A 14,003-nucleotide genomic window follows, 5' to 3' on the forward strand; every position below is an offset into this window, starting at 1 on the left:
TTTTTCTTTTTTTTTTTTCTTTTTTTTTTTTTAATTTTTCCTTTCCCCTGCCCTTTTTTTTTCTTTTTTTTTTCTTTTCCTTAAAAGAAGACAACAACTCGTTGGACTCTATAAATAAAGCGGAGATAGTCCTGTGGAAAGGGAGAGGGGTCTGCACCCCTTGCGGGCAGGTGGCCACAGTTCCTCCCACCTCGTCCATCTCCTATTTGCACACAAACTGGTCCACAATCTCTGTGCACAACTTGCATTTAACATAGCAGCACCAGTGGAACTTGCAGTGGCAGCGCTCTCGCTGTACCGTCTTGAACTGGTCATACCCCCGGCCGCAGCACATGAGTTCACAGCCATCCATGCCCTCCGAGGTTTTATTGCAAAGGCGGCCCTGGGTACCCAGGGAGCCAGTGCTCTCATTGCGCACACAGTAGTCGGGGCTGGGATCGATGTAGACAAGGTCGTGGATAGTGGGTGCGTTGAAGCGGCTGTTCACCTGCACTAGCTTGCCCCGGCTGTTGAGTTTCATGGCAGCAGCACTATCGTATTTCTCCTTCAGGGCATCGCCTACCTTGCGGAAATCGGCAAGCTGCAGCCAACAGGTCTTCAGGCTACAGGAGCCAGAGACACCGTGGCATTTACAGGCCACATCAGCCAGGTTGTACACAGTCTGGAGAAGGCAGGGCGAGAAAGGAGAAAAGATGGTGAAAGATTAGCGTAACTGTGACAGCATTTACGCACCTCATTTCTCTGTCCCCTTCCCCCTTCTCCTAGCATCCTCCTCCCTCCTGCAATACAGTGGGAGGGCAGAGTACAAGCTCACCCCATGCACCCTTGTTAACCCAGACAAGGGGGCAAGGGAGAAGGGAGAGTTTTTGCCAGCCTCTCCCCACCACACATACAGCCATAGCAGCACACACACAGACCAGACAGCAGCATCAGTCATGCTGCATTCAAATTTTAGGAATTTGCTCTCACGCCAGCAAAGGATTTTGCTGTTTCATTGAGAAATGTAAAACATCCCTTTATTTTCTATCCGAGTTACTCTCTCTATCGATCTCAGCTTGAGGCTTCAATTAGGGAAAGAGTTAAGATTCCTCTTGTTCCTGGCTCAGCTGCAGCTGATTGTCTACTCTTGGCTCAGCATTCTCCTCCTATCCCAAATACTGCTCTGCAATAGAGACTTCATCCAAGAAGAAAGCCCCAAACACCTATGGGTGGAAGACAGAGCTACACAGCAATATCCTCTTTACAAAGCTTTGGCAGGGAAATATCACTCATTTGCCCTGTACAAATAGAAATGAGAGTCAGTGTTGACGGTGCCCCAAAAATCCTGGGGTCTGACACATTAGATGATACCGTAGACAACTTCCACCCAGCAGTTACAGAAAGTCTCAGCGCTGCCAAATGGCACTGCAAAGATGAGGCTGAGGAAGGAAAAAGCTGCTAGTCTCCATAAGCAACCGTGAAAGTGTCATTTTTCTTCTCACTAATGGTAAATTGGCCTGTCCACTGCTTTCAGACACCCTCCTCTCACATTTAAATACTATTAATTTTCAATTATCTTTCATCCTTCTTCACCTTAAAACACAAGTGTAAAGTCTCCAGCCGACTATTTCTGGCACGTCAAGCTCTAGGAAAATAATGATTTTGGCTCTTCATATTCAGACTATTAAAAAAAAGTTTACACCCGTTCATTTACGGCATTCTTGAGATTAAAGAAACCATAAAGACATGTTTAACCATAGAAGATGATGTTTTCTAATAATATGGAGGAGCTTTTTGCATCCTCAAAGCAGGAAAAAAAAGTGGGAACAATCCTACAGCACTATTCCAAACGGTGAGGCTCAGTGCATCCCTCTTCTCTCTAGCACACACGGCGCCAGCTGGAAACACAAACTAATAAAATTGTACAGAAAGTGTGCAGCGTGTTAGGCACTTCTACTGAACCAGCGTGGAGGAAAATGCAACCCACTCCGGTCCCAGTCCTTCCATGGGAAAGGCAACCAAGAGCAACATAAATTCATACGCTCTTCACCCACCTATACCTGCATTTTCTATTTTCTTGTCTTGCCTATTGAAACGGAGACAAGCTTGGTGGCAGACGACCTCCCAGGCTTTCCCCAAAGGGAGGGACGCGGGGGGGAAGAGGGACTTACTCTCCTCCCGGCCTCGTTGTTGTGCAGGTTCATCATGATCCGGGCACTCTCGTAGGAACCTCTCTGGTAAACTCTCTCCCGCTCCCGGGCGTCAACGAACTCCTTGGCGAAGCGGTATCCATACTCAATGTTGTCCCCGCAGCCACCCCACAGCCAGTCCCGGGGCAGGTCCTTGGGCCGCGCAGCCCGGCTGCAGCCGCAGGAGGAAAGCTCGCCCTCCCTGCAGGCGCGGCTCATGGCGTTGACCACTCCAGCCGCGCTCACCGCATAGGTGAACGCCGTCTCCCGGCTGCCTGCACGGAAAGATGAGCGGTGTTACGGGAGGACCTTCATCCACCACCCCAGCCCACCCAGGGGACTGAACCCTCCAGGAGCCTCCAAAACTCATTCTCCTACTGAAGGGCAGAGTAACCTTGAACAGTGCTCCTCCAAAAATCTCTACTCTAAAAACAACCCCAGCAAATGAACCCCATCCTCAATCCCACAGGAGCACATGAGGTGTTTGTGAGGAGCAGTTGCCTCTTGTTGGCACTGGGGAAGGCATGGAGCTGGGAGGAGGGATGTGGCAGGGCAGCGGCCCTGAGCAGGCCACCAGCCAGGCCATGGCAGCCCTGCCTGCTGGGGCGGGGAGGGGAGAGGAGAGGAGGGAAGTAGGCTCCCTGCCCTTCAGAAAAGGGAGATGGTAAATGCAACTTTTAAAAGGCCTGGTTCTTAAATTACTACTTCTCAAAGATGATTTATGCACTTCTCCCCCTTGCTCCGATTTACTTAAAGTTATAGCATTTTACAAAGCCTCCTGGTATCAAAAGAAATGCACAGCAGAATTACACGCCACTTCTCACTCTGCACACAAGCCACTTCTCTAGGAGGCTAACAAACCTAACAAACAACCCGAGCTGCTCAGTGCCCAGCACTCCAGCTCCTGTCAATGTGGCAGGTAGGTGAATCTATGGACAATTGTTTCTACCAATTACAGGAAAGAAAAAACCCATGGCACAAGCAGGCCTTGAAAGTCTTATTCTGTATCTGGTGCCCTTAAATGCCTTTAAAACCTCAAGTTTCAAATTTGGGGAAGAAAAAGTTACAATCCCAACAATGCAAGACTTGGCTAAGTAGCACCCTCTTGATGGTATCTAAAAACACGTTTACATAGAGCCTGAATTTCCCTCTTTTCCAAGAATGCCACAAGTTTTGAATGAAAGTAGAAGGGCTTTCAAAAACAAGCCAAAATAACAAACAAACAACAACAAAAAACAACACCCTACAAAACTTGTACCAGAGATCCCACTTGCAGTTTGCTTTTCATCTTAAGATACAGCATCCCACTGGGTCTTTTCCAAGAAAGATTCCCAGAATGACTAAGAATAGACTAACTATAATCTTGTTATTTTCAATTTATATGAGTTAAATTCTATTCCTAATCTTTATTCTAATCAATAGATCAAGCTAGTTTCCAATCTTAATTTTACAAGTTTCTCAGGGAACAGCATGGGCCTTCGTAAAATTAGGGCTCTAAGAGGCTGCATTTTGGACATATCCTATGTATTTAGGCAGCAATATTTTGAGGCAGAAGCTGTTTGTACAAGGCCTACCATAATAGGCCAAATCTAATAGGATCTTTTGAGCACTTCTGGAACATAAATAATTCACAGTCTGGTCCATATTTAACATCAAGATGACACTACACTCAGAGCAGCTTTGTTAATATAACAGCTGTCATCCACTGGATTAATTCTAGTAATAGATGCTGTTTCTAAATGGGAAAAATCAAAAGTCTCATGTTGGGAAAGATCACATTTAAGGAAGATGAGAAGCACTTTGCCCCCTACTTACAATGCTCCATTCTCCCTGACACCTGCTTGGGAAAGTACTTACATGAATTATGGGTATAAAGGGTTACAGGAGCAGCCTTTTTTGGTTAAAAAAAGACTTGGCTTTATGTGCTGACTTATGCCTTGCGTTTAACGCAAACTATAGCGGGGGGAACCTCATACAGATTTTAACATTCCCGTTTGTTCTGTAACACACATTTCTGGATTAATTCCTTAAGCAAAATTTCCACTAGATTTAGAGGAAAGAAACATGGTCTGCTTCGGACCACAGGACTCGCCTCTTCCGTTCCATTTTATTCTTTTTCATGTTTAGTTAGCTTGTGCTTTCACATGGTTAACGATACTGTTTATTGCAGGATTTAATCCCATAAAGCTAACTTTTTTATTATTATTAATATGAATTATTATCTCAGAGTGTATTTTAAAGAACTTGTTTTTAGTGGGACAGAGAAGAAAATGCTGGGGTACAGAAAAGCGAGTTGCCCCCAAGCTCCCTCCGTGAGCATTTAAGCAAATTATAAAATAACATCAAGTGCTGAAGCAGACTTCAAGCCCCCACAGGCTGCAAGTCATCACTGCCTGAAGTCATCAACCCCAGCAATGCATGAAGGGTGACGGTTCCACATGGACAAGTCACTCTAAATTTTCTATTATTTATTTATTTTTAAGTCTTTAGGCACAACTGTGCTTTCCTTCACTGTCCAATCTGTCTTTTCCCACACGCCAGCATTTCCCTCCATTGTAGCCATGGCAAGGAAACACACATTCCAAACACATTTGAGTCCCTTCTCTCCCATATACAAAACATAGAAATGGAACTGTTCAACATCCATACTCTGTAGGAAGCCACCCACATAGCAAGGAGCTGAACCTTGATATATCACTTGATATGAATAGTTCTGCAATAACAGAACTTTTTTTTATATATATACCTGACCATAAGATACAAAATGTTCTTTGTCCTGTATTTTAAAAGCATTCAGCATCAGGCAGCAGGCATGAATAGCCTGGACCCCAACTCCAGCGAGCTGCTGGGGGAGGATCCAGTTATTTTACTTCATGTTAGCACTTTGCTGTTTGAAAGCCCAAGTGCTGCCAGCCCCGGGCTTGCCACAGAGCCAGGAGATGGCGCAAGGCGGGGAAGGCAGCGAGGACCACAGCCTGACCTGGGAACCATCAGCAAAGAACAAAAGCCCTGACACTCTGCAGTTCAATAAGCCACAGAGCAAGTTTCCAAACCCAGTGCTGGGTTTATTTGTACAGCTTTAGCTAACTTTGCCAGATAAATCCTGGAAGAAAGACTGTCCATTTATGTGCTGCAGTAATTACTGCGTTGTCAGTCAGTGCTTTGCTTAGGCGCTCTTCTGTGCACAACCAGAAAGAGCATTCGCTCGGATGACAAAATCCTCCCAAACTACGTGCATTCAGTCCCCGGCTACAATCTTCTCACATTGGTGAGAGTAAGGAAATGCTGACGGCCTTCGACAAGTCAGCATAAGGCAGGCTGAAGTTAAATTGGATGAGGCTCTAAAAGTACCCATTTTTCCTTCCACTCAGAGGACGAGCAGCTGGTCATTACCGAAAGGTCAGCATGAAATAATACAACTGGTACCGACAACACCTTTCTTGTTCTCAACGAATACACTCTTTAGGATCTTTAACTCTTGAATACGGCCATTAACCTTGCTTCCATCTGCAATTAGAGTAAGTGGCTTAATTACATGATAAATTGCTGTGTAGACATCAGCTAACGCAGTCATATTCAGGAGAAGGGTGCGGCAAAGTTATTTAACTTGAAAGAAACCAACTTTAAATAGATCTGTCATACTTTGGGAGGGCAGAAACTTCTTTTCTGGGAGACAGACACCTCAACTCACGGGCCTGATCCTGTACATTTCTTCACACCAGTAGTCCCCTTGAGCTAATTTTCACTTGCTTGAATAATAAATAAGGGATGGAAGGTGAAGGCCCAAATTTCAAACAGATTATTTTGCTGGCATTTGTTAGACTATTAGAACAGGAAGGTCTACAGAAAGAGTTTTCTTTCATGTTTCATATGCTAGTAGACTTCTGCTCAGGTAGGGCAAAAAGTAAACTCTACAGGGGGGTGTTAATACTGTGCTTGGAAAAAGTCTAAGGAAGATTGTTTGTCTGAAACCAGCTGTTTCAATTAGATACTTTTATGCAATAGATTTTATTTGGAGATTGTCAGACAAATAAAAACAAACTCCTTTTTACAAACACTGAGAACAAATATGAATTGATGGTATTCCTTCAACTTTTACTGGAGTTCATGCATTTACTGATAAACCTAGCTTGGATTTGATTTTAAAACCCTCCTTTTTAAAGCAGGCCTGAAAAAAAGCTGAAATAAAAACTTTTCTTTAGATCTCCAGGTAAAAAGCAATGCTGAGTTTGTTAGTCACTGATCACTAACATAGAAGTTCAAAACTGTCACACAGAGAAACAGAGCTTTTCCAGTTGCTTGCACAGTATCAGCAATCCGACCTGGGGAAGTCAGAGGAAGGTTTCACCATGGATCCAGTTCAGTAGCACTAGTTAAAATTTTGCCAAGGACTTTAAAATACAACGAGTTCCTTAAATGACAGGAAAAGCAGGCAGCACGTGAACACTGGAGAAGCACATTTCAAAGACGATCTGATAGGGAAAGGGTTGGGTGCCCACCAAATTGCAATAAGAAGTTAAACAGGAATCTGTCTCTCCTACCAGCTACGTGATTACATCAAATGCAAGTTGCAAGGACAATCACACGTTCTGCCCTGATAGAACTGATTTCAAAGAGATTACCCTGCCGTGCTATTTTTAACACAAACCTAGCTTCCTCAGAAAGAGAAAAAAGTTACCATACCTGGAAATAAGCAAGAAGGAATTGCCTATAAACACTAACAGACAGACCAGCAATTTTCAGTTAACCTCCAGACCAAGAGCAATTTATTATGCAGCCACTAACTTTGGAACTAGATAGGGACATCTTTAATTTTACAAGACGCTGCTGTTTTTAATTCTCTTAGATTGCCTTTATTTTGTCTCAGGTTTTCTAAAAGGAGATGCCAGGGACACATTTTCCTTTCTAGTGTATTCCCATATGCAGATGTATATTCCTACTTTGTTTTCCAACAGACATGGCTGGACAGTGGTGGTAAATCACCTCCAGCTAAAAATAATTTAACTCCTTTGCCAACTTTTAAAAACACTTGATTGTATACAGTGTGCAGTAAGAACCTGGCAAGAGCTTCAAGTGCAGAACATTATGTGTCATACATATCCTTAGACTAGAGTTTAATCGTAAAGATGTTGCTTCCTACCTATCTGCATGACTCTGCCAAAAACAGAGTTGTTGTCCACAGTGCTGCAATTCCATCTTCTATGTCTGAACTGATACTGGCATTCCTTAATGCCGGTCTTTGCACCCTCTCCAATGAACTGCATATGGTCCTGATACAACTGGCAGAGTTTCTTCTGTCCTTGGGAAAGCCCTGCTAGCTGGCTACATAGTGGCTGGGCTCCTATTATGTATACCTCTGACATCTGAACAGGGTTCATGGGGTTCATAGGGTTCATCCCTAAAGACCTGCATAAAGAAAAATTTCGATTAATAAAGAGAAGACAAAAAGTCTATAAATCCCAAACAGAACTGTATTGTTTATAAGCATTGAGCCTCCTGTTTTTGCTATCAAGATGAGGAAAAAATTAACAACAAAAAAAAAAAACACAACAAAGAACACATAAATATGAAACTTATTTTAAAGACAGCACAGAAGTTATTATATCCTATCCATGTGGTTATCACCATACATTAGGGACTGAAGTAAGACACAGACTTGGAAGACTTGCACTAGGCAATCTTTCACTAGCTCAAATGGACGTAGTAAAAATAACAGAAGCCACAAACAGCAGCAAGGCCAGAAAATACATTAAAGCAAAAACAAAAAAAGCCCCCCAAACCCACTCTATATTAACACATATTTTAGATTTAGGTCTGGATTTTCAATCTGTTCTATCATAAACAAACAGGGAAACCTTTAACATGCCAGAAGTTGGAAACTTGCTATAGACTACTTCCAGCTTCTTCCAAATGACACAGAAAAACAGAGGCAAGTATAATCATCGTAAACAAAATCAACTTTGTTTTCTTAATTCTTAAAGTACTTTTCACACAATATTTCAATTAGAAAGTGGCTATTAATCTCAACAGGATCAATTGAAACAGCGGAGAAACACCCATTTCAAGAACTCCCCACATCGTACACTGTAGAGAAACAGATAATTTGCCAAAACAAAAACAAAAATGTACTTTTTTGGTAACAAAATATATTTATAAGCATTTAAGCATTAAGCTTATTGGAAAACTTCAAACCTAAATTTTAATCTAATAGAGTTTTTCAGTGGTAATTCCATATTTTCTTTTATACATAAAAAAATCTAGTCTACAGGAGTTGAAATGACTCCTTTAAAAGAATGCAATTCTAGAAATTTAAAGATGGTCAAACCCAAAGAGAATCTACTTTAAACCGTTCTAAAAAACTGAGTTTTACAACACGAGATCCTACACAATTCTGTTTGCTCCAGAAACACGTTCATTTTACTACACAACGTATTACAGCTAAAACACGACTCCCCTGCCGTCTCCTTCATGCGCTGCTCCCCCAGAAACAAAGCACATACGAAGTAAATAGACATTTAATCAAGCAAAACTTGACTCCCCCTTTTAAAATCAAGTCGATACGAGATGCTTACCACCAAGAGCTGGCTTCTATTACAACCTGGGTAAAAGAGGAGAAGATGGCCAGAGCCACTATGAGGTACTGAGAAGCCATTGTACTGCCAACTGTCCCCAAAGCACCTCCTTGGATTAATACTGCAGTGGATTTCTAGAGGGGGGAGAAAAAGGATCAGATTGTTTATTGCTTCTCAGACCATTTTCGAGCATTCAAGTTTAAACAACGGAAGTATCCGGGCCCCTTTTAACTTGACGCTGACTCGCCTGCCCTTCTCCCCGCCGGGGCTTCGGTGCCAGGTCGCGGCTGCCGCGCCAGCGGGCACAACCCACCCCCGGCCAGAACCCACCCACGCTCCCCCAAACCCTTCCAGAACCCACCCACGCTCCCCCAAACCTGGACACCGCCTTCCCGGGGCGGCCGCACGGCGACCCGTGCCGCCTGGCCCCTGCCCCGCCGCCCCCCGCACCCTGCCCGGGACGGGACGGGACGGGGCGGCCACGGAGGGGTCCCGGGGGTCCCGTCCCTGCTCCCCCCGCTGCCCCAGTGCCGGGCATTACCCCATTGCTTCCCGCTCCGGAGTCAGCATCCGAGCGGGACGGAGGGGAGCCGGTCCCCGCAGCCCCCGCTCTGCGCTGGCGCTGCGGTGACAGCCCCGACGGCAGCGCCCAGACCGGTTGGGGTCGGGGTTGGGGTCGCTGGCCCGGGGGGGGGGGGGGGGGGGGGATGGCAAGGAGCCCCAAGCGGCGGCCCCACAGCGAGTAGGAGGCCGGCTGGGGAGCCAAACGCTTCCCCCGACAGGTCCCGCGATCTCCGCCTGCGTCCTCACACGGGACTCTTTAACTCGCTAAACAGTGCCATTCAAGTTTTTTTATTTCCCCTCCCCTTGGAAGGGAGGAAAAAAAAAAAAAAAAAAAAAAGACATTTCGACACTTGGGGGCTCCCTATTCATTCTCAAAAAGCCCTTAACGCCGAAGCAAAGGTGTTCTTAATTCTAATTTCTTTCTGTTTGCGAAGGGTCGGGAGAAGACTGGGGCTGCCACGGAACCTGCCTGGACACGCGTGGGGAAGGGCAGCCGGCAGCCCGCGTAGCCCCGGGCGAAGCCTCCCCGGCCCTGGCCGCCCCCTGGGGGGGCTGCACAGCTCGGGGGGGGGTGGTCCCGGCTCCTTGCTGCCCGCGGCGGGGCCCGGGGTCCGGCAGCAGGACCCCGGCGGTGCCGGGAGAGGTGCGAGAGCCGGGGCTGGGCAAGGTGTGGCTGGAGCTCGCTGCGGCACCCAAACGCCAAGGTGTGGTGGTGTTTTGGGGTTTTTCTCGGTTTGCTTTGCTGTTTTTGAACCAGGAGCTTTGAAGCTAACACCACAGAAGTGCCACGGTTCGGAGACCCCCAGCTCGGTGCCTGCGGGGGACGGCGGGGCCGGGACGTTGGGGCCAAAGCCTCGCTGCCTCGGCCCTCCCCTTCTAAGGGACCCGAGTGTCCCCTTGGGCCCTGCCGCAGCCCTGAGCCCCCAGCCCCGGCCCGGCGGCCCCCGGGGAGCCCTGGCGCCCCGCTCCCAACAGGGGGCGGCCTCGCCCCGGGAGGCGTTGGGGCCGGGCGGTTGCTGCCCCTCCGACGGCACCTCCCGGCCCGCAGCGGGCCGTTGTCGCCCTCCTCGCCCTCCCGAGGCGGCGAGGCCAAGCGGGAGGAGGCACCTGCGCCCGGGGGTCCGGCCCCTCCGGCTGACAAGCTGCCATCAAAAACAAAAAGAGGAAAAAAAAAAAAAAAGAAAGAAAAAGGTAGGGCGGAATTCGCCGGCTGTATTGGCTATCAGGAGTGTGAGGCACCGTTTTCAACTTTGTAGGGCCGCCGAGATTGGTTTTGGGTATTTAATGCACCCCATGCGGAGCCATTGCTCTTTGCTGAGATGAAAAGGGAGGCTTTTACAGATCCTGCAGCCGCGGGCTCGCCTGTGATCCTGTTTTACACGGGGTGTCTGGAAAGCCTGCGAAGGCATCTGGTTTTCTGGGAGCACTACCTGCGGGAAGGCGGCACCCAGAGCCCCGGCTCCGGGGGGCTGTAAACCGCGGGCCGGCTCCGCAGGGAAGCCCCCCCCGGTCGCCCCCTGCTCCCGGCCGCGGCTTTGGCAGCCCCTCCGGGCGGTCGGGGAGCCGGGCGCACCCCGTCTCCCAGCCCGGCTCCCGGCCGCGGCTCCCCGGGGCCGGCCGCGCACCCCCGGCCCGGGGGAGAGCCTCGTTCCCCGGCCCTGCTGAACTCTCCGTGACCCTCCGAGTGCAACCGATTTAGCATCCAACTGACAATTAAAAACAAACAAACAACAAAAAGCCAACAGGCTTTCCAACATGGAGTCCTCGCAGCGCCGAGGGGACCCGAGGAGCCTCGCTCCTCCGCTCTGACCCAGGCGGGACCCTCTGCAGATGCAGAGTGATAATCTCCAGAAACTTAGAATAAAATTAAAAGGGGGGGAAGGAGGGGGGGTGACTCCGGGTCCTCCGCTGGCCCCCAGCCAGCTCTCCTTAAAGGTACAGGCCACCATTAGCGCCGACGTTGAGGTCCTCCATAGCGATCCTCCTCAGGAAAGTTTGGGAAGTTTGGAAAGATGTCTTTAACTCGCCTTGGGAGCCGCTGCCAGAGAGATGCACCGGGACGCGGCGGGCAGAGCCTGCCCAGCAAGTGTCCTTGCGGCGGGCAGCTTCTCTTCAGGGGGAAAATTGAAAAACAGAATGAAAAAAAAAAAAAAAAAAAAGGAAAAATCAAGGAGCTTTTTTCCAGGCGGGGAGCAGCGAGTGAGGGCGCAGAGGTGGGAGCTCCCGGCGGCGGCTCGGGGGGGTTGGGCGAGGGGCGCCCCGCGGCCGGGGTCCCGCACCCCGCGGAGGTGCCGCCCGCCCTGCGCGCCCCCCGTGGGTGCGGGGGCTCCCGGCCCCGCACGGACTCACCTCCATCGCCGCGGGATCACCGAGCGAGAGCAGCCAAGTAATCCAAGCAGAGCAGGGGGGGAAAGGGCGAGGCGAAAGTAAAATCCTGGCTCGCAGGAGCCGGGCGGTATCCTCCCTCCCAGGCAGCGGACGGCGGCGGCGGCGGCTGCCGGGGGAGCGCGGGGGCCGCGGAGCTGGCGGGGGGCGGCGGAGCGGCCGCGCTGTCCGGCGCAGGCTGAGCGTGTCCGACTGCGGAGCGGGGCACCAGTGCAGCCTTCTTTCCAAGGTCCATCAGCAATCGCAGTAATTAGGGCTTTCCACCACCAGAAGAAGGAGGAAAAAAAAAAGCCAAACAAACAAAAAAAAAAGCCAACCCAACACACGCACACAGCGCCCGTGGGCGTGATTGCGCGGAAGCAAATAAAAAAATCTTCACAAGCGGCAGCGAAAGCGCCGCGGGCGACGATCCGTCCCACCAGCCCAGGTGGTGCCGCCGCGGGGCTCCCCGCGCTCCCACCCGGCCCCCGGCGGCGCGCACCCTGCGCGGCCCCGCGCGGACCGGGTGAGGGGGGGACGAGCGGAGCCGAGCGGGCGCAGGGCTCCCCCCCCCGGCCGCCCCCCTTCGCTTCGCTTAAAGGCTGGGAGCTGCGGAGCCGGGCGTCCGCGGCTGCAGAGCCATCCTCGGGCTGGCTCCCTCCATTTTACGCACAGAAGGAAAGGGGGAAAAAAAAAAAGTCAAAAAAAAGAGCCCAACTTTAAAAAAAAAAAAAAAAGGTTTCTGCACAACCAAGGAAGGGGGAGGGGGACCCTTATGCACGCGTGTATCTGTCTTAGGGGGGCAACTGATCCTGCAAGGCGAGTAGGGGCCGGGGGAGGGGAGAAGTCCGGGGCTTCAGGAGCTGCGGCTCCCCCAATCCATCGTGGGCAGAAGCCCCCAGCGCCGGGCAGCGAGCGACGCGGGGCGGCGAGGGCGGCCCGTCCTCCTCGGCTCTGCCCCCCGCCCGCTGCAGCCGGCCCGGCTCCCCCCGGGTCTCTCCCTCTCTCCTCTTTACCCCCCTGCTTAAAACTGCTAAAAAAAAAAAAAAAGGAAGAATGAAAAATAAAAAAAAAAAGTTGGAGAGCCAACGGCAGCCGAAAAACTTCCAGCGGAGCGCATGCGCTCGGAGCCGACCTATTGCAGCCAGTGCTGGATTTTAAAGCTGTATGGCAGCGAGCGGGACGCCGCTGCAGCCCCGGGGCGGGCGGGGATCGACAGGGCTGCTGCGGCCGCTTCGAGGCCCGGGGGGGGATGCCCCCGGCCCCGCCGGGTACTGCTGCGCGGTCTCCTTCCCCGCAGCATCCAGCCTCCCCGGCCGACCTCCCCGCGGCAGCGGTGCCCCCCGCGGCCGCCCCGCTGCTTATCCTGGGGGGGGGGGACGCACGCGCGCGCACACACACCCCCCCAGGACGGAGATGTGCCGGGTGGCCCCCGCGGAGGCTCCCCCCGCGCACATGTGCGCGCAATGTGCAGCGCACATGGTCGAGCCGGAGGGGGCTGCACCGGCATTCCTGGCGAGCGGCTCGCTTGACAAGCCTTGTTTATCGCCTGCTCCGAGAAGCGGGTGACGTTCCCCAAACGCTGGGGGACGGAGCGGGCTCGACGGCTTGGGTTCCTCCTTCTTCAGCGTCTTTTTTTTTTTTTTTTTCCGCCGTAAATTTGGCAGGTTGTTGACAAAGCTGTTTGAGTTAAATCACGTAAGCCCCAATGAGCCCTCCGGCCGAGGAAGGGCTTCGCGTCCCCTTTGTACTTCAGAGTGCGTTCACCGCTCTGCAGTCCCCAGCCAGGGTTTTTTTTATAGCACCTCTCTCATCTCCCCCATCTCCCCGCACCCCGCATCCAGCTCCGCGCGGGGGGCTGCGGGGGAAGAGGTGGTGGGGGGGCGCGTTATCAAAGCGGCGCTGGGAAACCCAAACGGGCTGCGAGAGCAGCTCCGCTATCAATAAAGGCGTTCCCTCCTTCAAAGCCATCCCGGCGCAAAATAAAATCCCTTCTGGAGCCCAGCGGGGAAGGCACATCTCGGCCGGTCCCCCCCGGCGCTGCACTGCCAGGTAAGCACAGCCCCGCTGCCGCTCCGGACGCCGCTGCGCGCCCTCCCCGCGGCCACCAGCCGGGGACACTCCCCCTTGCCGAGCCCCCGAGCCCTACTGGCCAACCCCCTCATCCCCGCCGCCTTGCCCGGGGCGCCGAGCCCCGATGGCGCCCCCCGGGAACCGGGAAGCGCCTTGCCGGAGGGGATCCCCGGGAGGGTGTCGGGGGGCTCCCCCGGGATGGGGTCGGGTCCCCCCGGGGGATGCTCGGGCCGCGGGCGCGCAGGGACGGAGCGGGGCGGGG

At 51.4% G+C, this 14,003-nt stretch overlaps 1 protein-coding gene across 2 annotated transcripts; it reads right to left on the reverse strand.

Annotated features, from left to right (window-relative positions):
* WNT5A (Wnt family member 5A) lies at nt 1-12,534 on the reverse strand. 2 transcript variants are annotated; one of them, XM_035558414.2, is made up of 5 exons: nt 11,654-12,534; nt 8,741-8,874; nt 7,309-7,574; nt 2,151-2,443; nt 1-661 (listed from the first exon to the last, which is right to left on the reverse strand). In XM_035558414.2, exons 1-5 carry the CDS (start codon nt 11,657-11,659, stop codon nt 203-205), a joined length of 1,158 nt encoding a protein of 385 aa, XP_035414307.1. In that variant the 5' UTR covers nt 11,660-12,534; the 3' UTR covers nt 1-202. The 2 variants fall into 2 exon arrangements, with proteins under 2 accessions (XP_035414307.1, XP_035414308.1); XM_035558415.2 differs by lacking the exon at nt 11,654-12,534 and adding an exon at nt 9,282-9,552.
* Between the last annotated feature and the right edge of the window lie 1,469 nt (nt 12,535-14,003).

This window comes from Cygnus atratus, chromosome 10, assembly GCF_013377495.2.
Source record: "Cygnus atratus isolate AKBS03 ecotype Queensland, Australia chromosome 10, CAtr_DNAZoo_HiC_assembly, whole genome shotgun sequence".
In the NCBI taxonomy this organism is placed as follows: domain Eukaryota; kingdom Metazoa; phylum Chordata; class Aves; order Anseriformes; family Anatidae; genus Cygnus; species Cygnus atratus.